This window comes from Anguilla anguilla, chromosome 2, assembly GCF_013347855.1.
Source record: "Anguilla anguilla isolate fAngAng1 chromosome 2, fAngAng1.pri, whole genome shotgun sequence".
In the NCBI taxonomy this organism is placed as follows: domain Eukaryota; kingdom Metazoa; phylum Chordata; class Actinopteri; order Anguilliformes; family Anguillidae; genus Anguilla; species Anguilla anguilla.
Genome location: NC_049202.1, coordinates 46,481,977 through 46,506,908, shown reverse-complemented (window position 1 = coordinate 46,506,908; position 24,932 = coordinate 46,481,977). Strand labels below are relative to the sequence as shown.

The 24,932-nt window shown below is 42.8% G+C and overlaps 1 protein-coding gene across 3 annotated transcripts in view; it reads right to left on the bottom strand.

Moving 5' to 3' along the window:
* Positions 1–10,326: 10,326 nt before the first annotated feature.
* Positions 10,327–24,932, bottom strand: part of LOC118220679 (protein tweety homolog 3-like) — a 69,838-nt gene continuing 55,232 nt past the window's right edge. The window contains exons 11-15 of one of the 3 annotated variants that reach the window (XM_035404742.1): positions 21,569–21,705; positions 18,751–18,924; positions 17,672–17,747; positions 16,595–16,696; positions 10,327–12,823 (exon numbers count right to left, since the gene is read on the bottom strand). In XM_035404742.1, coding sequence (XP_035260633.1) covers positions 16,616–16,696; positions 17,672–17,747; positions 18,751–18,924; positions 21,569–21,705 — 468 coding nt within the window. In that variant the 3' untranslated portion in view covers positions 10,327–12,823; positions 16,595–16,615. The remainder of the gene's footprint in view (positions 12,824–16,594; positions 16,697–17,671; positions 17,748–18,750; positions 18,925–21,568; positions 21,706–24,932) is intronic. The other 2 variants (XM_035404743.1, XM_035404744.1) reach the window with 2 other exon arrangements.

Here is a 24,932-nt window from a genome sequence, read left to right as displayed (position 1 = left end):
CGACAGCCTCACGCCAGATACAGTGACTTAGAGCAACTGGGCCGCTGCCCTAATCCCTGTGAACCATCCGCTGGCAGCCGCTCAAAGACCAAGATCAAGTGTTCACTGAGAACACCGCAGAGGCTCGTCACAGTGGCCATACCAAATGGATTTGCGGTGAGGCAGCTATCGGGTGCCATCGGAATGAGTTTGTGGTAAAGTACCTGAACTGAAAGAGGGAGGCAGAACTCCAGAGACAAACAGTGCTGTGATATATGAAAATCAATTTTCCCTTGGAGGACATTAATAGGAAGCAGATGAAGTAGATAAGTCTTCGTTTTTATTCAAGCTTTTAGCTGACCTTTGAAGTCTCTAAGAGAAGTCTCCACTGCAAAGATGTAGACCGATTAAGAGAGCATTTGCACCACGAAATATGCCTGAGATCTGATCTGTGCTAGCTGTCCTATAAGGCTGTGTGACATGCACAGGGTCACCTGTACAATAAGTGTATAAGAGGTAGGTAGTATAGTGATGACAATATGCCCAATACAATCAGCAATTACAAAAGGTTAAAAAATGGTCATAATTTTAAGGTTTAAGCTATTTATACTGCATATATCATACACAATGTTCTAATGTGCAAGTCTATTTTAATCATTGTTGGTTGTCATATATTCATTTAGTAATTTTACTATGTACTAGGGGCGACATAGCTCAGGAGGTAAGACCGATTGTCTGGCAGTCGGAGGGTTGCCGGTTCAAACCCCGCCCTGGGCATGTCGAAGTGTCCTTGAGCAAGACACCTAACCCCTAACTGCTCTGGCGAATGAGAGGCATCAATTGTAAAGCGCTTTGGATAAAAGCGCTATATAAATGCAGTCCATTTACTATGTGTTATATTGTTTAATTATTTTCCTTTTTAGTGATTAATGAAAGACCCATACATAAATCTATTACATTTATACCAATCTATAAATTTATTGCATTTAATATTTTCTTGCTTTAACCAGTTAGCCATAGGGCTGAGACTCTATTCAGGAAAACCAGGCATTCCTCACAGTGGTTGTTTGATGGTGAACAGGCTACAAATGGGACATGAGTGACAGAAAGGCAACAGATCATCTGCTGTTATCTGATGTGATACAGTCCTTAAGCCATGTGGACAGAGGGCAGGAACTAGGAAACACAGACACGTATGGACCAGACGTCCTTCCTGCTGCCAAACTTACTATTTAAACTTGGTGCCCGATGACGAGCAGACCACAAACAAATGATGAAAACTATGCAAGTAGGAAGTCTAATTGTAATCAAAGTGAATTAGCCACCCCGTAAACCTGTAAATAAACATTTGTAAAAGAAACATGCGCAGGTACTCATGACGTGCTTTAGTACATTTAATAACACTTTTAAGGAAATGTATCTATAGCAAGCTAGCTGCGTAAAGTTCTTTTCAAATACATGGATCTCATTGGACATTGCTCAACGTCCTGCATGTAGTTGTGGGCAGTGATTGGTTATTTATCATCTGAAAGTGATGGAACCAGAAATACCCAGGAAAAATAATATACTGGGAAGAATTATGCACTACACCGCCCACGGCCAAGGGGCTCCCTTGGATGTCACTTCTAATTTTCTCATGTCAATCAATTTTTCAGTTGGTTAATGACCTTACAGAATCTAGTCCACCAGCAACCCTTGATCATCAATTAAATAAATTCACAAAATTATGCAATTGGAGCTACGTTACTACAACAATGGTTCAAAATAAGTTTTCAGTAGTAAAGGGGGCTTCAGCTCTGGGGAAGTTGGACTTTGAAAGGACTATCATCAAGATCATACTTCAATCATCTTACATATTGTGCAGGGCACACTGTGCAGCATTTTCTGTTAACCTCCCTGGATAAGGGAATTTGGCAGGCAAATCAAAAATTGTCATTATTTGAAGGGCCAGTGATAAAACAGTGAAATGCAGTTGGATTTAATGTTTTTCACCAAAATAGAATTTAGGTATCTGCTAGATCTACAGGAAGCATTTAGAGTAAAAAAAGGAGGGCCTCAAAGATGGTTTGAGAACTAGACTTGCTTTTCAAAGGTTGTGGGTCTGATTCCCAGCTGCGGTACTGCTGTTGTACCTTTGGAAAAGGAACTTAACCAGAGCTGCTTCACTAAAAATATCCAGCTGTATTAATGGACAGTATATACAAAATGCAAGCTGTACAAGTTAATGTACAAGAGCATCAGTAAAATGCAATGTGGAATGTATAACAGCATTTCATTTGGATGCAGATGATTCATTGCCAAGGAAAACCTGATGGCTGTAATTTTCTCCATCAGGAAGCTCTTTATCTACACCTGACTGGGTGTTGTTTGGTTGGAGGAAAATAATGAGTAAAGATTGTTTTCTACTTCATTAAACACATGCGCTTATCTCATGATAATGATCTTATTCAGCACCACACCCAGAAAATAACTTCTGCTTTCTCACAACAGCACCTATTATTTCCAGTCTTTTTCTGCTGCTCTGCTCTAGGGTGTGTCATGTGACTCACATATTCCAGTATATTTTAGTTCTTCATAGGCCTCTGGGACATCTGAATAGAAATACAGTGTGCTAGACTATGAGATTTTTGGCTACATTTCATGATATTGTTGATTTTAGAGAAAGAAGCTCCTCTGATATCCATTTAAAAGCTCTTGTACACCAAGAAAGTTCTTTCTTTGGGGTCATCAGAGATAAATGGTGGAAGGCAGGATCCACCTTCCCAAGATTCTGAAAACAGAATTTAAAAATAATTTTGGGCATTCCTGAGCCAAAGCAAGATGCAAGCGATAAGCGGGGTACAATTTAACATTCACATTTGAGGGTGGGGCTCACCTCCACCGTGGGAAACATATTTAAACAGAATAATAACATTGCAATTATCACTTCACCCTGTCTTTAGTTTGACTCGTTTTTTTTTTTTTTAAATAAACGGTTAAAACAGAAGGAAGAGTAGTTTCAGTTGTAGTTGCAGGCCTGACTGAAACTCTGTGCGGAACACATATGGTTCACATACAGTATATGTGTAAAAGCATAAACAATAATAATATTAACAATACATTATTGTAATACTAAGAAATTAAACAGGACCAAAATTCCAATGATTGACTAAAATGAAGAACATCTTATAATAATTGTGTTTCTTTGTCTACAGTTCAAAATAAAAGAAAACTGCTGAAACAGTCTAACAAAATCAATCCTATTGATAGTGTTCACTGAAAAGCCCACACAATTACATATGGTGAGGGCTTTTGCTTTCGATTCTAGCTTCAAATCTACATTGTCTGAACTGGGTACCTTCCCTTTCAGTATAACTTGCAATTTTCTCTGTCTGTCATTCTAAGGCTCTGATTGCCTCATTCTCACAGCTTGGGTTCCTCTGTGCTATTGTGTTGTCATGGAATTGACTGAGCTCACTTTAGCTGCACAGTATGCTGAGCTGAATCAAACACTGGAGACAGGCAGTATGGCAGTGCATGATGAAACTCCATGTGAGACACTGCATAGCCTCTAATTCAGCACTGTTATACATCCAGCTGAAGATTCTCCAGACACAGGTGCATAGAAACAAAGGGGCCAATATACATGGGTTCTTTAATAAATCAATAAACCAATTATAACGCGCTTGTCATAATATGATTTTACAAGGAAATGGACCTGAAACACTAAAGAAATTGTGTGGTCTGAAAGGAATAAGAACAAAGCCTAGAGCCAAAAGGGGGAAAATATTCTCTGACCCTGAGACAGGGCAGGTCAGAAATATTCCTTTAATACTCCTTTGCTGCTGTGGAGCTTGGGCCAGGCTGGCATGCTTAGCTTGGACGGATAAAAAAAATACTAAGCTGTGTCAGTGCAGCCCACTGGAGATGCTGATGTTGGCCTACTCACAAAAGCGGCTAATATAATAATAATAATATAATAATAATATCTAGCAGAGTGGAGCACACTGTCATTGTTGACCATAGTAAACAGCCAGAAATACAGAATAAATATTGAGGCTTGGACTTCAAACAATGAGCAGTAAATTATTTAAACCTGAATGAGTTGCAGAAGTCAGTCTGAGATGTTGTGCCTAGGCTCTGGTTGAATTCAATACAAAGGGTAAGTAATCATGCTCTTAGCCAGCATGTTAGCTTCAGCTCATAGTACCCTTGTTTCAGCTCTACAGAGGACTGGGAGATGAGTAGGAGTTGAAAATATATGCATTAAGGATGTTGTTTCTTCCTAAATGGGCCTTCCCGATTGACAAGAGTCACAGATGGGTTTTGCAGCTTTGTCTGCTTCTAGGGGCCTCAGTTCTGCTTTCTCCCCAGAGAGACACATCCATAGAGCAGTCCAGACTGAAGAAAGACTCCAAGCTCAGCTGGATGAGCGTCACACAGTCAGCAGAATGGTGCTGGGTCCCCAAGCATCAGAGCACAGGTGTCAGAATGTGACCATCAGATAAAGGGTCAGAAGACTGCCATACAAACAAGCAGACCCCCAATAAATTAATAAATGAGAGGTCTGGTTTTGTTTTGTATAAATCTTTGCTTATAAACCAGTATGGCATGGTGTAGAAAACAACCAGACTGCCAGACAAAAACTAAACTGATGTGAAAACAAGAATTTACTACAAAATGCTACATCCTGTCCTTTAGCTAACAATAAAAGTGTCAGTCATTGCACAATTCAAAAACAGTTCCAACTTCTAAGATGGAAAATCAAGTGCTATTCACAGAATGATAGTAAAACTCTGAGTTATCCAGAGTCAACCCTCAGAGAGAATCAGCTTTATTTATTTATTTATTTATTTATTTATTTATTTTCACTTCTTTCTTGTGACAGTCTGGCACAAATAATGTTGCTGTTTCTGATTCTGAGGGAAGCACAGAATTCCAGCTGCCTACTATATAAAACTTCACACACTCCAAAAGATGCCTTTGTATCTTTTCAAGTGAATGCAAAAAGAGAGGGGGGTGGTTTCACTTTTAACCAGGCTGGGAATTTTTTGTTCTTTCTTTCCAGAATTTTGAATAAGAATAGGCAGACCAAGGGTCTTGGAGGAGGAGGGAGGGCTGCAGGGAAGTTAACCGATTTAGACCCCAAATCCACCATTCAACAAGCAAAAAAAATGACTGGTTTTCTACACAGCGTTGGAAAAAAAGGCGGGGGAAGGGGGCGGGACCTGGTTTGTTAATGGGAGCTGAACATTAACAAAACCAAACCAAAGCCCCACAAAGCTTTTTCCCTGAGCCCCTGCTCGCCCCTATTGAATGTACGCTAGGTGCGTTAAAGAAGTCACTGGGGTGTGCTTAACAGGGACATGCACACTGAGCATACAGCTGCCTCCCTTTAGGGTCCCGCCTCCCGGGGGTCCGGGACCAGCGCCGTCTCCTTGACTCCCGTCCCCAGAGACCTCCTCCAGCACAATCAGTCTGGCAGCTGCTAACTGTGGCACCGGAGGAACAAAGATGACCATATCTGCCATTAACCCCTCCTTCCTCACACTGAGACGCAGCATCTGTGATGGACTCACATCTGCTGGGAATGCACAGAGCCGGATCAGACACGGGGGAAATCCCCTCCCCGTATAACGTACCCTCAGAACCTTGCAAAAGTGCAAAAAGAAGTCCATTCCTACATTTAAATATAGTGTGTGGTCTAACGAATGGACAACATTTCTGTTTATTTAATACTTCATAGGTGATTTATTTGCTGTTTGTTAGTCCCTGGACCCTACAGGGAAAAACTGCAATAAAACATTGGTTTCATAAATTTTGTTCCCAAACTCTGATTCCGCTGCCATAAAAATTTTCATATGCACAAACAATAAAACCAGACAGTGACTTGGTGGCCGCATCCGAAGACTGCAGACTGTTAAGCGGAGGGCTCAGTACATGCTCTAGCAAGAGTGAGCTACAGCCAAGTGGACAACAGGGAGCGATTTCCCAGTAACAGCTCCCGTTAGATACGTCTGGGGGAACATTCCCAGGATGCTTAAGGAGTCAATCATTTATGTCTTTATTTTGTTTGTTTAACACAGATTATGCGGGGATAATAGCTGACAAGTAAACAACTATTAACTGGAAAGGGGAAAAACTTGCATAATGGGGAGTCTGAGATCATTAGTTTATCAAGTAAAAATGTATTTACTATTCGCTACAGACATTCTAGAAAAGGTATACGAGTCACAAAGCGGACTGTTGATGTTTTATTATGAGACACATGGACGTGAACTCTGAACTCAGTGAATGGGCCAACGGCGTACGCACACACGCGCGCGCACACAAACACACACCAGGGGAAAGAAAGCAAAGGAAATCCCTGCCACAGGCCGGCCTGCCCAGCGGCTGGCAGCGCGCCCGGCCCACTACGCAGCGTTTCTGCAGGAGGTCCACGAGGCCCGGGCACCATCTCGCCCCGCCATTCAGCATTCCACTTCAGCGCATTAGCCATGCATTCCTACAGTCTCACCATCGGGCGTCCTTCCACTTCCTGCCGAATTAGGCTGTGTGAAATTTCATTAACACCCCCCCCCCCCACCCCCCCCACCCCCCCACCCTTTTCTCTCAGAATAAATGGCGGCATTTGCAACATCCCACTCAGTGTGCAACCCAAATGATTCATAAATAAGCAAAAATCTCACTGTTCCTTTATGTCCCAGCCAGACTGTTATTTTAATAAATATTTGTAAATATCTTCTTTTCATTTGGTCCCAAAATCCCCCCCTAATGCAATAGAACAACAAACTGCTGTCTTAAGTGTCAGACTGCAGAGTGAGGGAGGAAGAGTTGGGGGTTGCCATTCCCAGTGAAGATGCTACTGCACTCTGTGGTACAAACTCCCCTGGCTGAATAGAAAACAAGAGCAGTCGTGCTCATACTAAAATAGATGACAGAGAAGGCACCCAACTAGACCCCTTTGTTTCTGTGGGAGGGGCTCAATGTACCCCCCCCCCAGACCACAGCACCCGTGCACAATGGTTCCCGGGGCAGCCCTGGAGCCCCTGCGAGGCTGTAAGAGAGGGGCATTGTTCTCTTGAGTTCTGCGGGGGAGTGACGTGCCTGCACACTGGACATAAGCCCCCTCCCTCCAGCCCACAGCTGCCGGGACAGAGCCCCGAAGACGATGGCCCAACTCCAGGAAGCGAGGCCCAGCGGTTCCGAGCCGTCCGCGGTCGATGGCTGCGCCCTGACCTCCCGCGGTCGCTCCGGCACGGTGACGTGCAGAACTCCACGCGGTCGCATCACGGGGACAGAGCACCGCACATCCCACTCAAACGCACAGTATGAATAGTCAGTTTACTGACCTATACACAATCTCACGTGGCAATATGATTCAATATAATTCTGACCAATTTCAAACAACTGATACAAACAATAAGCACAAGGGTATTGTTGGACTAAGTCACACAGCTCACAGGAGTCAAGAGACTTATAATCCACCGTGCTCCAGTTACAAGAGATCTCAACAACTGTGTGGTAGAGTTGGACTTGCCATGACAATGTGACAAAGTAGATCCAAAAGGCAAAAGTCTGAATTACTATTTTAATGTAAATTACTGCAATGCTGTGTATAGATTCAATAGGATCTCCAAAAGTACTCATGGTACCTTATATTACAAAAAAGTGAACTTACGGACAAGGGGACACGTAGTCACACCCCCTAAATAGTGCCCGTTCTTGCCATCAATAAAAATCTCCTTGGGGGAGAAATTTCCCCACATTTTTCATCTGGGAAACACACAAGCCTTTGTTGATTAGATGGAAGGAGCTGGCTGCACATGAAATGAAAACCCAAAGGCAAATATTCAAACTGTGACTATTCAGAGACAGCAATGAGCTACTACCCCGCCCAACATAAATATTGACTGCTCGATGCATTTCCGGCTATCACACTTCCTGCAGATTCCCAAAACCATTCCAACTATGTAACCCCTATTGTGAAAATCAACATCACACAACAGTTAAGCCATTGACCTGGGAGGCATCTATGAAGTGTTTTTTAAATTTATTTATTTACATTTAATAATGTACCTTCATCTGGTCACACTTTACTTAATAGAGCATGCTATGAACAAATATTTAATCCACTGTGGTTAATCAAGCAAATACACCAATTTTGTAGGTGATAAGCCAATTAAAAAGTGACCTTACTTACAATAGAAATTGATGTGAACTTTAAAAATAAAAATTCAAGGACTGTACAGTCAGGTGATTGACCTTTGAATGACTCATTAACAGAAGGAGCATAGAAAATTTTCTGCTATCGTATTGGAATATAAATTGACTTTTTATTGTACTGTATGCTCTTGTAAATTATTAACACGCTTCAGTCATAATTTGTCAATTATGAGACGAAGTGTTAAAAGGATTTTCACATGAATTATATATGCATTTTATAGTGTGTTATAACTGTTCTGTACACATTTCAATCACTTGATTGGTTTGGGTATATTTGTTATTAGCTGAATAATAAAAACTGGCCAATAAAATATTAACCATCCTTTCAAATGGAGCATTTACAAGAATAGACAGAGATGCTTGAGGCTTTTCAAAGCTGTGTTTCCAGAGCAACAATATATGACAAGCCCTACACAACTCACTCCTTCCAGATACTCACAACGGCATAATATACACAGCATAAATTCAGAAAAGGGCTTCAAAGGGCCTTGTAATCGGTTTTCTGAAGTGACAGCACCATCTGCTGTTCAACTGCTGTATTGTCGAGAGAAGGCCCTTCAGCATTGTGTATGCATTTTGTATTTCTGTGTTGGTTTGTATTTCTGTAAACTATACTGTTGATTTAACACATGCACATACATAAATAAAATGTTTGTAAATGTGTATCGGTTTCTTAACAGGTCATAACAAACCAACATACTGCAAAAGCCAGTAACTACCCCAAAGACTCAAACAACTGGATTAATCACAGTCAGAAAGGACACACATAACTGGTCATTAATATTCAAAATTCACTGTTGGTCTGTTAAAGTTACTTTAATTCCATTTTAGAACATTGACTTCAAGCTCAATGATTCCACATTTACATTTACAATATCTTAGTATTCACAAAATAATAAAAACAAAATCTACAGTAAGTTTTTTTTTATTTTTTAAAAATCAAAACAGAGCAATGCAAAGGTATTTATTCACAACTAATAGAGAAATAAATTGGCGGTGTTAATACTCCTAAAATATGCTATGGAAGGAAAATTAAGAAGGAAAAAAAATGTGTATGATATGAAAATGTAAGTTTAAAAATGTTTACAAAGGCATTTTGTATTTTACCAGATTTTTCTTCGTGCAAACATATTACATTGTAGATAAACTGTTCTAGCAATGATTAATAAAGAAGAAATGACTACTTAAAACAGCAAGATTGTCTCACTATAACAAGAAATGGTCTCTCACAGGAAATAAAAATGAGTTTCTCTCTTTTGAGAAAAGTTGGGCTCAGTTTTCACATTGGTCTTTTGGTTGTCCAAGCCTCCTAGTAATTAACATTTTCAAAACGCTAAAGTGAAGGAACTGCATAAGATAACTTGCGGGTTCAAACTGAAAACCAAGGGAAAGGAAGGGCTTATATTTTTGGCGATTGGCACAGTTTGTTGAAAAAGCCTTCATGCCATGAAAAAAGACTTTTCCTAAAGGTACCAAAAGATGTTTCAGTCTTTAAAATCCACAAAACAAAAAAAAACATCCACAGCCAAAGCCTTGGTGGAATTTCCCTTTATTTTGTATCTCAAAGGCTGTTTGGCTTCTACTTTTCATTCTTAAATACCATCTCATTAAAGCAAGAGGTCCCACAGTGCACTCAGCATTTAGGTAAAATGACCACAGTTCTGTCTATTTGAGACCTGCATGGAGACCTTTGCCTAAATGTCCTGTATACGTAACAGCAGCAGTACTCCTTGTACTTTTCTAACAAAATGCAGGCCCTTTCTCTGCCCGTGAAAAGGTGTTGTGAGAGACAATGTTTTGATGCAGAAGGACGTACATCCTTGTACAACTGTTGTGTGGATAAAGCCCCACAGTGGCATCTCTGCACAAGGCATTATTATACAGAGCAGAAGACATGTGGGCGAGAAGTGAACAGCCGAGCTGTGTGTGTGTGTGTGTGTGTGTGTGTGGGTGCGTGTGCATGAGGGCAAGGGGGTATTGGTGCGTGTGCATGTGCGTGTAAGAGTGTGCGCGTGTGTGTGCCTGCAGTGTGTGTGTGAGAGTACTGGTGTACGTGTGTGTGCGCGCATGTGCATGTAAGAGTATGTGCATGTGTGTGCATGCAGTGTGTGTGTGTGTGTGTGTGTGAGAGTACTGGTGTACGTGTGTGTGTGTGTGTGTGTGTGTGTGTGTAAGGACAGCATAGTACAGCAGAAGCTGTGCTGGGATGAGGCTCTGAGGGCCTGCAGTAACCCGGAAAACTGAGCCCGTTTCCATTGGCAAGTAAACACACTGACAACTGCACACACAGGAAGACAACCACTAGCACTAGAAAACGGGCAGATTGGAATTCACAGCAAAATATCTTACAGTTTGATCTTAGTCTCATGAGAAAACTGTCCTTCCAGGTGTGCTTGTTTCTGTTGGGCCTCCATGACCAGGGTCCAAATCGAGAACCAGTCCAGGGCTGTCAGAACACCAATGCTTGTGCTTTCCAGTAGAGAAAAAAATTCCCAACTCCTGTGTGTCACAGTAGCAGCATGCCAATGTATTACTACTTCCTGGCTTGCTTAGTTCTTTATAAGACATTTCAAAAAATGTTGAGGACAAAAACCCAAAAGAAAACCAACAGCTACTGTGGTTAGTTCTGCCAGTCACATTATCACAATTAAACAGCACCAAAACTTTGATTCCATGTGAATTTTAAAATATATCTTTTCCCCCTGGTCTAAATTCCATTTGAGCCATTTGCATTTCTCGAAAAACGAGGGAGAAGTTGGAGGACACTTCCCCGTTTTGTGTATTTGGCACCAGTATCTGTGCCGTCCTGGACCGCCATTATGAGGTGACCGAAATCCTGGCCCGAGGTGTAGGCTTCACAGCATTCTGTGTCCAGTTCACATTTAACGTACACACAAGTGCTCACAATTCAATAGCAGTGAAGTCGATAGCACATTACCACAAAATTATCTCTGGCACAGTGGCAGTACACTCAGATGGCAAAACCCTACGGAGAGACACAGCCAGACGCATAAGACCAACACAATACACCACTGGTCCCAGGCGTTAAAGAGTTACCCTGCTGTAGCAAATTTGAATTATGGTAATTAGAACATCATCACATCAGTGTAATATTACACATATGACCAAGATGAACAGAAATTCAAACAAAAAAACATGATGTCTCACACACACACACACAAAAAAAAAGTTCATCGGTTGTTGCCTGAGTGGCAATCTGGCCAGTTTCCTTACGTCTGTTACTCTACATCATAAACAGAACCCGTTAATCCATGCTGCACTCTACGCTGACGTCTTCCAGAAAAGAACTGTGCGATATATTTATTCTCTACCAGTGAGTTCAGTCAAGAAAAATCATTCAAAATTGGCGTGGTTTCCTTCATCGTGTCAGAATATTAGGACATAATTTAAGAGAACTACAAGAACACTTCATATCTGAAAACAACAGTGGGTATTAACGGCACTGTCATTACCAGCCAAAGCAGTTCTTGGTTCCAGGCCACTGCAACCAAAGTGTCACTTTGTGTCAGCGTCTGCCTCATAGTTGCTTTTAGAATAAAACAAATGCAGAAATGTAAAAGGAATGGATGACAAATTAAAAAAAAAAAAAAAAAACCTACAAGAATGACAACATGGTAAACTGTTGTTTTGGAGGGAAATGAAGTGCAAATTGAAATCCCAGCTTATTTTAAAGCTAGACACAGAAGAGTTAATTAAATTAATTAGATGTCATTTTTACCTTCAATGCTAACTGGCTTAATACCATTGTTATGCAAGGTTTACAGAAGAAAATGCATTGTTTTTAGCAGAGACTTCATCTTGCAGTCTGCACCCTGAACAGAAGATAAATACAAGGATCTTTCCGGTCTGCACTGAAGTCATACATTATTAGGTCAGATGAAACCCAACTGAAAATCGCTGCAAAATCTGTCATTAGTAAACATAGTGGTCTGTTTCTTTAAAAATAAAATACTAAACACACTCTTATACACAATTTCACACTTTTAAAGAAGTGGTTGTCTCGAGTAAACATGAAGGTGCGTGAAACTTACAAAAATCTAATTCCATCAAAGGTCACTGGCCCGTTCCTCTCCATGTTCGGCCAGCATCTTCATAGTACATAAAACCTCTAGGGCCAGAATGCAAGAAGAAAGACATCCAGGAAGCCACAAACATTTAGGATAACTGTACAGTAAAATGAGGTTGCCCCCTAGTGGAGAGAACTGGCCATCCAATGCCGCAAATCCTCTTCTTCAAGATTCCCTTTCTGATTTAATATAGACCTGGCATAACGAGGGGATTTAGGAACAGGGCACTGAATTATTTACAGTACATAAGCGTGTTCATTTTCACTCTTCCATTTCTGAAGTGATTTGTGCATCCACAATAAGATGGAAATGGCTCAAAGACTGGGTGTTTGAGTTAAAAACAGTCCAGAGGACGGCAGAAGCCTTACGAGGGCTTCGACAATACGACTGATGGACTGGGGAAGGGGTAGGGGTGGGGATATCCAGGAAGCTGGAGATGTCCAAACCGGTCTTTGAGGATGGGCACAAGTCAACGGCCTTTAGTGTACTTCTGAGTTGTTGGGTTCAGGCCGGTTGGTGGCAAGGTATTTCGCCCTCATGCTCGAGGTGTACTGCAGACGGGTAGAGAAAGAGACAAAACAAACAAAACACAAATGGGTGTACACCATCAAAACACCCTATATCAAAGGAGCTCCACCGTTATGTTTGACATTTGACCTTAAGCAATTTGATCAAGCTAAACTAGCCTAAGGAGGGCTAGATAATACTGGCAAATAGAGAATTTTGTTCCTGTGATTGTAATATTTAAATTCCAAGTTCAGAAAATTAACCACTCGGATCTTTGCAAAATAACTTAAACCCTAATTTTACCTTCTTTCCCAATTTGGAATGCCCAATGGTATTTGTAGGCCATGCAAGCACAAAACCCTCTGCCAGTTTAAGGCATTAGACCAGCTCATGTCCTTTGAGGAACATACTACCAGTGCCGCTTCTCTCCACTGTCCAGTCCAGCTGAACTGTGCAGCCACCATGCAGGAACAGCGAGAAGCTGGCACAGGAACCGGATTAAGGAACCGAAGGAGCTGCTAACGTGTGCGGAGGGCCGGGAAACCCCCGTAATCTGAATCTCTGCCCCCCTCCCTTCCGAGTGATATGGGTGTTACGGGCCTCCACACCGGAGTCCTGGCCGCAGCTGGCACTGCTACATTTATCATTCAGCTGTGGACCGTGTGCACCACCGAAAAAAGGACTAGTGCTTTAGTTGGACTTCCCATTCAGAAGACAGTAAACCCCTTATCAAAAGAAAATTGCATATAATACCATAAATTTACTACCTTTTAACTGTCAAGGTTCAGGCTAGGCCTTAACAGAAAAAACTGATATCAACATAAAAGATCAGCCTGTGTCCAGTTCATTGCAGTGCCGGCACAACACCATATACTAAGTGCAGCAAAATAGGCAAACAGCAGTGGTGTGATATGTGCAAACCTTTGTCATCATGCAGGGTTCTTGTGCTTTAAATAATAAAGGTTAGTTTGTCATACATTATTCAAGCATTAACATAGAGCAGAATGCCTTCCAGTGACCGGCCATTAATAACAACATCAAAAAGAGGAGATTTGGCCCGGCGAAGGATGCACAAACTCCACAGGTTACAGATGGACACAAACACAGATAAAACACTCAGAGTCATTTGGACAGCCTGATATGAAAAACAGAGAAATCCACCAGAGAGATCAACTTTGATGTTTTTTTAACATGTTTGGTCTCACAACAGGAACAAAATCTCCAACGTTGTGATGGTGGCAAGATTCCTTTGACAGTGATTTGAAAGGTCTGCTTAATTCTGGTGTGGCATGCTGTTATTTAACGCGCTGTATTGGTAGACGTGAAGCACACCTTTTGTTTCCACACATTAAGGACCCACAGGAGTGACAGACGTAGAGGGGTGAATGTACATACTCTGTGAAAGCAAAGGGCTGTTCAGCACAGCTAAAAGACAGTATGCCATCAGTATGCACTTCTTTCACACCCAACCCATAGTGTGCCACAGAAGCATCTGGCTTCCACAACCACCATTTTGCACTGGGAGGCCAACAGTGAAGACAGGTCAGTACATCATCCATTAGATGAAACAAAACACTTACGTTGATGAGATAAGAGAAGGCTGTGCCCTTAAAGAAAGCAGTCTAGTGAAAAATCACAATATCATATTTCAATATATTGTTCTTGATTCTTTCACGCGTCAGACTAATTCCAACGACTGATTTATTTCCAAGTGTCCATCAGACACTGAGCTCTTTGTAGAGCTTCTTCCAAAATGATGCCAATGTTGGAGGTTTCTCTTGTAAAATTGGTCCAACTGGTTTTGCAGAGGAAACACCTCGTAACAGAAACACAAACCAAGTAGTAGTTACTCAAGGGGGAATCTCCATTACGAAAGCATTTGCACTTTAAATGAATCCAGACTTGACATAATATTCTCCCCCATATAGTCAAATACATTTTAAAGGGTAATAGAATAGATTAAAAGACATAAAAAAGGAGGAATGCAGAAATATGTATCCCTGATATTTGTGGGGGACTGCCATTTATGTGGTTGTGTAGACTAAAGTGTGATTCAGAATTCATTCTGAGATATCCAGTCACACTCCCCTTGTCCCAGAATAAAGAATGGATTAAAGCTCACTCCCCAGTGTCCCTGGACACTGCTCAAGAGAACAAGGGCAAAAGAGAATAAGGACTGATGACCGTGTGAGCCAAGCAGAGGGGACCTAGTAGATCTGCACTGCAACTTCAGATATAAATATATCATCGTTTACGGCTGGGAATTATACTAGGCAAATTATGCGTCTGACGATTAAAGACTTCACTTTAAAGCACCGTGAAAATGTCCTTTCTGAAGGGGAATCTCTGAGAAGTCAGAATATCGGTGCCATCTCCAGACTAAACGGTGTGAATGTTATTGTGCCTCAGGCCTTAAAGTTTAAAATATTTGCTGTTGCAAGCACCTTTGCGATTCAATACGGTTCACTTTCAGGTCAGTTAGAGAATTCCTGCCAGCATAACTGCAGGTTTATGAGTTCAGAGTTCACGAGGAGGACATCGAACAGAGTACGAAAAATGACCAATCAACAATATAATCTGCCGGCAGCCGGTATCTGTTTCCTGTCGAGTAGAACACAAAAAAACCAGCAAAAGCCAAAGATGAAGAAAAACACAATGGGAGCAAGACAGGAACAACAAGGGAAAAAAACACGCATGAAGAAAGCGGAAGCTGCTGACCCACAGTGAGAAAGGGTATTTACGTTAACCATCCACAGCTGTTGTCCGTTTACTCATTGTTTGTTTGTACTCATTGTTTGCAGTACAGGTCACACATTCAGCCATAACTTGCACCTGCATTACTGTAAGCACACAGTATTCTAACTGAACCAAAGAGAGGCTGCTTGCTTTATGGCATTTTTCAAGAAGCCTATGCCTCCACCAGTTTGAGAACAATTATCCATCCACAGAGATCTACCACACAAAATAAAAGAATGCACAATATGTCGTAAGAAGAATCTTTCCAGAAAAAATACTTTCATATCTTTTTAAATTGCCCTTATGAGCAAGAATGTCAAAAGTATAGAGAGACTCAGAAATAGTTGCATCCACAGTTCAACTAAGCTGTGGGGTGTGTCAGCCGCAGAGAAACGTACTAAGTGTGACAAGTGCACTTGCAGAACAATATTCATTAAAAACAAAAACAAAAAATAAAAATTAATTTGGAATGCCATGCCAATGGTTAGCGGGCTTTGAAAGAGAACTGGACAGCATGAAGCCTGTGGTCTCAGTTAATACAAATTAGGAAGTTAATACAATTACCTAAAGGTAATGAAACAAATCAACCACTAACATAAAGAATGGTACAAAATTGTTTTCTCTACTGTAGACCATTAAAAGATAAAAATAATAAGTAAAAATTATCATAATAAAACATGGAAATCATCAGTTATTTTTGATAAGTGTCAGCTGGATTTGCTTGCCTCAGCATCATGTTTGGCCAACAACAGAGAGAGAAAGACAGAGACAGAAAGACAGAGAGAAAGAGACAAAGACAGAGAGAGAGAGAGAGAGAGACACACAGAGAGAGAGAGGAACAGAAGGACACACCCTACAGCTGAAGAAGTGACTAGAGAAGAGCACATGCTGATGCTGCCCAAAGGTGAAAACGTAGCAGCGCTGGGGTGAGAGTAGGTGAGACATCAGCCAGAGACTGGGGTTAGGGCAGGACACTACCATTTAGTGAGGGGAGGGGTGTAGACTCTGACAGAGGAACAGTGGAAGAGAGGACGCAGTGGTGGTGGTGGTGGTGGTGGGGGGTGGGGTGTTTTCAGTACCTGTTAGAATAGCAGACGCTGTTACCAATACGCTCTTGGACTAGCCGAGGGCTTTGACTGCCAGCTGTGGTGGCTGTTACCGTCCATGGCAGTCAAATACAACTGTGTGGGTTTGCAGAAAAGAAAACGACAGAAGTATAGAGAAGAAACACAGTGTAGCCTCCACGTGCAACATGGTACATAAACAAAGCGCAAGGAAGACTCTTTCTAGTTAAGTGTCTTCAAAAAAAAAGACAAGAGTGGAAAGGAGTCAGAGGAACGAAGTCAACAGAAGAAAGGTGTAGAGCTTTCAGAAAAGGTAAAGAGTGAGGCTGTTGGGCTTCAGAAAAAAAATGTACAACTAGCTTGGACCCAGTCACTTAGCTGCAGTATATAACACAATAAGTGGAGTAAAGAAAAATGCAGGCCTGTATCCCAGGCTGCCACCTGGCACGTTCATTACAAAAAATACTGAGAACATAAACAGTCTCCCAGACATACAGCCTGGTGCAGAGCATGCCTGTGTCTTCACTGATAAACTTTTAACACTGCAATAAGAAATAACACTTGCAATCTGCAAAGGCACAGATTGTTGCATTGAAACATCACTACAAAAATCAAAAATATTTTTCAAAAGAGAAGAGCAAACGGCATGGTAATGATTCCCTGCAGGGCCTATATGGCAGAATGAGGGTACACGTAGAGCAAAGCCCACAGCAGGATGGGTAAGGCTAGACACGACGAGACGTCGTCTCTAAACGGTGCCTCAACCAGCCACTGTGCAGAGAGAAACGCATTTGCTTCATCAGAATTCAAAAGCGGAAATACTAAAGAGACCATTTCCTTTCAGCAAAAAAACAGGCTTCTTGACATCCCTCTTTGTCACTCTTTGTGTGTGTCTGTGTGCTCGCATGTGTGTATGTGTGTGTGTGTGTACTTGCGTACACATGCATTTGCTCAGAACCCTGGTAAAACGGGAAATAAAAAAAGAATACTGGGGGAAAAAAGTGAGGATTTCTTTTGTTTCTTAAACCAAGGCTGCCAAAATGACCCTGGGGAGAGTGTAAATCAAAGAGCGAGCAAAGAGTGGAGACTTACAGAGGGCGGAGGGGACTCCCTGCCAATCAGAGGGGTGTTCTCACACCGGGGGTTCTGAAAGTTTGCATTCTGGCTCCTGCGTCACAATATAGAAACGAGAGACTCCGTTACGCCGGCCTGACCAGGGCCAGCCATGGCAACAGGCCTTCCCGCCACGCCACGCCGCGACTGGGCACGCGAAGAGGCCCCGCCCAGCGGGCAGAGCCCGGCGTGCCCTTCAGCCCCCCGAGACACAGCTGTGAGGATTGGGCACAGCTGGAGAGGGGCAGCTGCCCCCCCGTCCAGCCGAGTATCGGTTCACTCCGCTACGGCACAGATTAGCACCTGCGCCTGTGGTCCTAGCCTAGCCTAGCCTAGCATGCCGTGTCTCCTCTTAAACGTTGGCCTGCACATTCAAAGCCTGGATTCTTTAAGTGTGAGCTCATATGTGACTGTCACCATTAAAAAGGAGTGCATCTATCCACTAATTGAGCAGCGTAAAGTCCTACTGTATACTGAGTAGGCTGGCAGGCAAATGTCTTGGAGACAATCCAAGATCTCTCATGTGAAGGAACCAGTTAAGGCATTTCCCTGATTAAATGGATTTAACAACTGAGCTTTCAAGCAAAGAGTAAGGGGTTCATGCAAATGCTGATTTGTATACGCTATTTTACTGTGCATGGCGGTGTTCCAAAAAGAATACATTAATAAAACATGCACTCATCAACTGTCGAGACGCCTTTTAAAATAACTCTTTCAAAGAATTCAAAGTGACTATTTTGTTTATTAAACTGTATTTCACAGCTCTTTCTGGAGGATCTGTAGAAAGCAATCAACTGCAGTGGGCAGTGGCTAATACTGTGTTTCTGGCACCGAAATGCTCTATGTCTTCACTTCACCCCCACCCAAGACAGCTGAATGAATTCTACATCACAACATAGTCACTTTAAGCTGGTGCGTGTGCCTGCTCGCTGGCGTGGCGTGTGCTGCGTGTGCTGAGTGTGAGCCGAGCCCTGCGGGGGCTGGATGCGATGTCCGTGTCTGAGGTCATGCAGGATGCGAGCGGGGTGGCAGCGGCAGGCTCCGTGTGGCTGACTCACATGTACTCTGTGACGGGGGCATTGCTGACAGTGTGCGCAGCCGCGGGGATGCTGGCCTCACTACCATAGCTGCTTCCACAGCTGTACAGACTAGGCATGTGAACGCGGTACAGGTTATCGTGAGTCTGCCGGTTGCCGTGAGCCACGGACTCCTCCTCTCCATCCTCCTCATTCCTTCAGGGCCAAGAAAACAGCAGAGTCAAACACAGCCAGCAGGGGGCGCCCTCCTTATTCACATCATGCACAGACCGGGGCCACCCACCCCGGCACATGGCAAAGGAGATGCCAGGTTGTCTATGTACAGCATTCATCCTTCAGTTTCAATATTATAGAAAGTAAACAGAGAACAACATGCATTTATACTTTATTTCAGAGCTTGGACAAGCTTTTGCTATGCATCTAATGGCAAGAAGCAAAGGGTAGCTTGGCAATAGTAAAATATTTATTTTTTCTGAACAGGCAACCTGAGAATCTGAGGAATTAATTTAATAATTGCTGCTCTTAAGGTCTAGTTTCTTTCTATCCATGCGCTAATCTCTGAATGGTAGAGGAGAACGTCACTATGAAAAAAATAAACGATTTACAAAAAATGTTTCGGGCAAAAATGGTGTTTTATCCATTTTCCCCTCCAACAAAAATGGTAAAATCAAAAATAAAATGGAAAAAGTCTTAGGATGAAAGTAGATTTGGAGGCCAGCTAGTACCAACAGGCTGAGTTGTCATGTACAGTAGTCACACGTGGCCACAATGGACTCAACCTCTCCAGAACAAACATCCTTATCACTGTCCAACTGCCATGCAATTCCAGCCAATGCATGTGTTTATTTAGGAAAACAGAGTGAAAACAGGGTCACTCAATCTGATTTTCAGCTTCAACTGGCACTCGCGTTTGTCATCTTTTATGTTTGTTTACATGAACTGTTGCTAGATGGTGGCTATACTTGCCTAATGTTTCTTCATTTATGGATTGTGATTGTGGTATTATACTGTGAAGTTTCCTAATGGTACAAAAATCATCCTAAGCCTTTTATGACAAAATCGAACGTACAATAAATCCACAAAATGTACAAGTATTTCAGAGGGGAAAAAGCCATGGTGTAACTTGGTGTTTCCTCTGTCATTTCTGCCTGAACAAATAGATTATATACCAATTACCGAGCATAACATAAACTTACAAGTAATTTGCAAAACATCAAAGTTAAAATTGAGAAATAAATAAAGGCACTTTAATTTACACAAGCAATTCCATAAGGCAACACATAAAACTCATTAGTTTTAGCCCATCCTCTCCTGCAGGAATCAATCTCTTCTGCCTGAAAATGATGAGTATCCAGGGAACTGACTATCAAGCTATAATTTATGCCAGTTTCTGTAATAAATCTTATTCTGTTATAAGCCTTGTACAATTAGAAGACAAATGGTAGGAGATTACACACTTGAGCAGGCAGCTGTGTCTTATAAAAAAAGTCCTTTCAATGGACGATTTGTTATGCAGTAAGATTGACTATATTTCATTTGGAGAGAAATGACTCCTTCAGTAGCAGTTGTGTACTTTATAAATTATATTTTGGGGGGGGATTCTAAATATTGTAGAACACCTGATGGTATTCAACTTATTTGAAGCATCCAATGTCACAACACTAAAAATTGCAATTTAATCATCGCTCTTGTGCGCTCAGAATTGTTACTGCCTAAGAATTCATCAGGCAGGGCAATATTCAGCAAAAGCACAAAAAATAACAACAATAAAAAGTGTTCCGGTAACTACAGCAATGTTCCAGCAGAGGGCAGTGTGCCTTTTCAAAGATGCTTAAAAGTAAGGAGCCGCTGTGAGCTAGAGCGCTCAAACAAGAGCGAGCGATTGCATATGAGGGGGAGAAGAAAGGCACTCGCATGCACAGACACACACACACACACACGCGCGCGCGCGCCAGAAGCTTCCCTCCAGTGCTCAACAGCAGCCATCTTCTCCAGTGTGCGTCCGAGCGGAGACCCGTGTGGTTCTCCACACAGCAGTAGCGGTGCGGTCTGCACTGTGCGTTCCATGTGCTCCATGTCACGGACGCGCTGCTGCGCTCTGTGCGTACTGGCAGAAGATGGCAGGGGCAGGACAGGCAGAAGCGGAATGCTAGCCTCGCGCCTGTGCGGTGGGAGCGCGGGGCACTGGAGTTCTGAGCGAGTAGCTGAGCCCAAGCTGCGTTCACAAAACCTTCCAACACTCTGTCTGGTCCTTCCAGAATCCAAACCCAAGATGACCGATTTAAATCACTGTGTAAGGAATCTTCCCTCGCCAAAACTGAACAGGCTCTGTATTTGCTTGCCCATCCAAATTATTCAGAAAGCATACAAGCGAATCCCACTCTATAAAGACCTCAACAATGGACCCACACTTCAGGAGGTCAGAACCCCAAAACATGTATTTTTGAATGTGATGAAGGAACACAGGGAGATGCTAGTCAGCGCTAGCGGCAGGGCTTTAGACCCGTCTCTCTCGAGCTTGGACGTTTCCATCGGTCTCAGGGGCTGGCACAGGTGACACCGCATGCGATGAGCAGGAGGTCTGACTTCCCCAGCATCCACTGCTTTCTGAAACCCCTCAGAAACAGCCTGCTGCCTACTTGACAGAGTTGACTGAAGTTGTGTGGACCGGGCGTTCCAAATCAGAGAGGAACAGAAAAATGAGGTAACGAAAAAAAAAGAAAGAACCAAACGAAGCAAACCAAAAGCCAATGAAACAGAGAGAAAGATGCATGGGACCCAAGGAGGACGCGAGCGAGCTAGCAGCAGGGGCGGGCGTTTCGGCGGCGGCGGCCCTTACCTCTTGCTCTGCCAGGTGTGCGGCACGCTGCAGACGATGGAGCTGAACATGAGCGCCGTGACGAAGGAGAAGAGCACCAGGTAGATGAGGCCTTCCACCCCGTCGTAGCACAGGCCCGTCACGGCCTGCACATAGTCCTGCGGGACACAGGGGGTTCCAGAACACCGTTACCCAGGTGGGATGTACATCCTGGCGGGGGCTGAGGACCAGCTTCCAGCATGTTGGGTCATGTAGGCTTTAGAGATACATACATCACTCCCTTACATCTGGAAGAACAGGTGGGAAGAATCCCTGTCTCCCTGTCTAAATAATGTCCTCAAAACAGGCTAAGGAAGTAGGAGAGCGCCCATCTATATATGCACTTCACATCCCCTAATCCCATTCTAAACCTTTTCATCACACCCAGTTCATCTGTAAACATAACCAGGAATTCTGGAGCCATGGATTCACCAAGGATGTTCCAGAGTCTTCTGAATGAATTACCCTGACCGTAAGCTCTAAGCTTGCTGTACAAGTGGTTTCACCTGCCTGCCCAACCCTCCCTTATTCCCTTGTCTGGCTGCCCACGGCACACTGAGCCATGCCTGTGCAGGGAATCTCCCGATGGACTGTCAGCCAGGCCTCAACACTGACTCAAACCGGGGACCAGACATGCACATATTTATATGGCTTCAATGTTCTGTTTCTGTTGAAATGATATCAAACACTGGATAATGCCCAATCATTAAATGATGCCAAACTGTGGCTCCAACAACCATTATTTCTGATCTCATCACGACAGCGTTGCACATCTCTAGATAAGAGTTACTGCCTCTCTGTGTGTTTCCTCCTATAGTCCAAAGACTTGCAGCTTAGGCTAGTTGGAGACACTAAATTGCACCTAGGTATGAGTGTGTGAGTGAATGGTGTGTGTGCCCTGCGATGGACTGGCAAATTATCCAGGGTGAATTCCTGCCTCTCACCCACAGAATGCTGGGATACACTAATTTTTTACCAAAACTTCCTGGAGAAAGTACCAATGAAATCTGACCCTGGCAGTCTTTTCCAGTGTGATTATATCAGGAATGTCATAACATGCTTTGTTTATTTGGATACTAGCTGCATGACTCCAGGATTTGTTTATGGTTCTAGGTGACATAAATCGACTTAAATTTAGTACGTTATTGATGTTGCACTTAAACCTGCTTGCTTGGGAATGTTGTAAGACAGTTTGGCACTGCTGCTTACATAACTCACGGAGATGCACTTAGGGTCAGTCAGTCTGGATAAGAGCTTGTGCTAAATTAAAATAATGTATGTAATGAAAAACAAACCAATGCGTAAATCACAACCATACAATACAACTGCCACTCATCTAGGTTTGGCTTGAGAACCTTTTCTCTTCAAAGAGATGTGAATGCAGCAATTATTTATGACAAAAGTCATATTCACACACAACACATAAATAATGAAGACAACGTTTTAAGAGTGTAGCAGAGTTCCCAAGGCAGTCTTCGATTAAAATAAGGCCAAAACAAGGCTTCAGACACCTGCCATATTCCATTATTGTGAAGCAGAGTAATTAGATGTCACCCAAAAAACAAACCATGAATCCGTAACACCTCCCGTGGCACACTACACATTTCACAGTGCTGGGGAGGATTTGGCTTTCATGCTCTTGAGAGAGTGATTACATAAATGGAGTCCAAGTCCAAGCAGGAAATCGATGCTTCACCTTCCTCTAATCGTGCTGCGGTAATGGTAATGTTATCATTCATTTTAGAGGGGTAACATACATACAGGTGAACTCCTTTCATCAATCAAAAGAATACATTTGCTGAAATCCTTGTGTTTAAGATAACATCCACCACCAAGGATGACATAATATGTCTTTTACAGAGCAGTTTCTGTCAGCACTTGGAAAATGGAGGAAAACATAAAGAGCCGAAGGCAGACTGCATTACTTCATTGCGATGAATCCTTCTTGAACTGATATCTCAAATGAGAGCTCCTTCCCATGAACTTGTGAGCTCCAACACTCGCCACTTGAATAAATATGCCTGAGACAGCTGGCCATGCATGGGTGTCAAACACATACGGAGACAGGAGAAGCCAGGACACTGCAGAGCAGGGATACTCTAATCAGGCCAGTAGTACTGCTGGTTTTCTTTTCTAACCGATGGTTAAATATTCAACGCAAGTCAATGACCACAGATTTAACTCGTCTGATGTCCTAGGTTTAAATCAGTCCCGATTATAGAGGAAGAATGAAAACCAGATTAGAGTATCCCTGCTGTAGAACTTCCTCTGGTATATGCATTTCAATTATACATCTACAGACATCAGCAGTTTTTCCACTTGAAGAACTGACGTTGAACCTCTGCTGAAGGTTCAGTGCAGTTTTTTGGGTGGGCAGGGCACATGAGTCACTGACTCACTGGGGTCAGAGGGTGAAGAGGGATTCAGTTCCTGACTCACTGTCAGGAGTGATACGGGAGAGCTGAGGAGCTCCAGGCAGTGGGAGCAGGACAGCAGGCTCTCTCCACAAACACATGGCGTAAGGCAAGGCATGTAGGAGGCTCGACAGGTTTACAGCCTCCTCCACAGTTGCGTGCACACACACACAAGCGCACACTTTAAGATTTCTCAGGCTGAGGCACAGACTGTCAGTCCTCACACCACACTTTCATTTTAAGGTGCAATAACAATGCTATTATGAGAAAGGCAAATACTGGCAGCACACCTCTTTCTCTGATACTTTAAAAAGCTGCCACGACTGAAAGTACCAGACAGGGGATGAGGGTGCTACCTTTCTTAGAATTTAAGGGCTTCATGGAAACATGGCTAATGGCAACAAAATACATTTTAAGAGATGTTTTGATTGTTTTAAAAAAAATAAATTTCTATTGAAACAAAAAAACAGTGAAAGCCCGATGGTCAGTGAGGAACTGTATCTCATGGAGACCACAGACATGGCTACAGCCTCAAGCAGAACGCAGCTGCTCCATCAGCTCTGACAAGAGACAGCCCACCCACTCATGTGTGACACACACTGCAGAGGTTCCCCAGACAGTTAGTGATCTGACCACACGATCCAGCCTTCATGTCAAGATCCACGCCCCTCTCACCATCCCCATGGAGACAGGTCAGTCGTTTGAACTGACAGCACGTCTGTAAGCCTGAAAATCCCTCACAGGGAAGTAAGTATAAGAGGCCCTCCCCACTGAAAAATTCAAACTATTATCGTGTCATTTTCCCCACTACACTTAAGCATTTGAGGAATGAAAGGAATGAAATTAAGGAATGAAAACCGCAGGTTTAGCACGTAATCCAAGGTCAGTCAAATCGAAACTAATCCAAGTCAGTCAAATCGAATCTTGAAAGA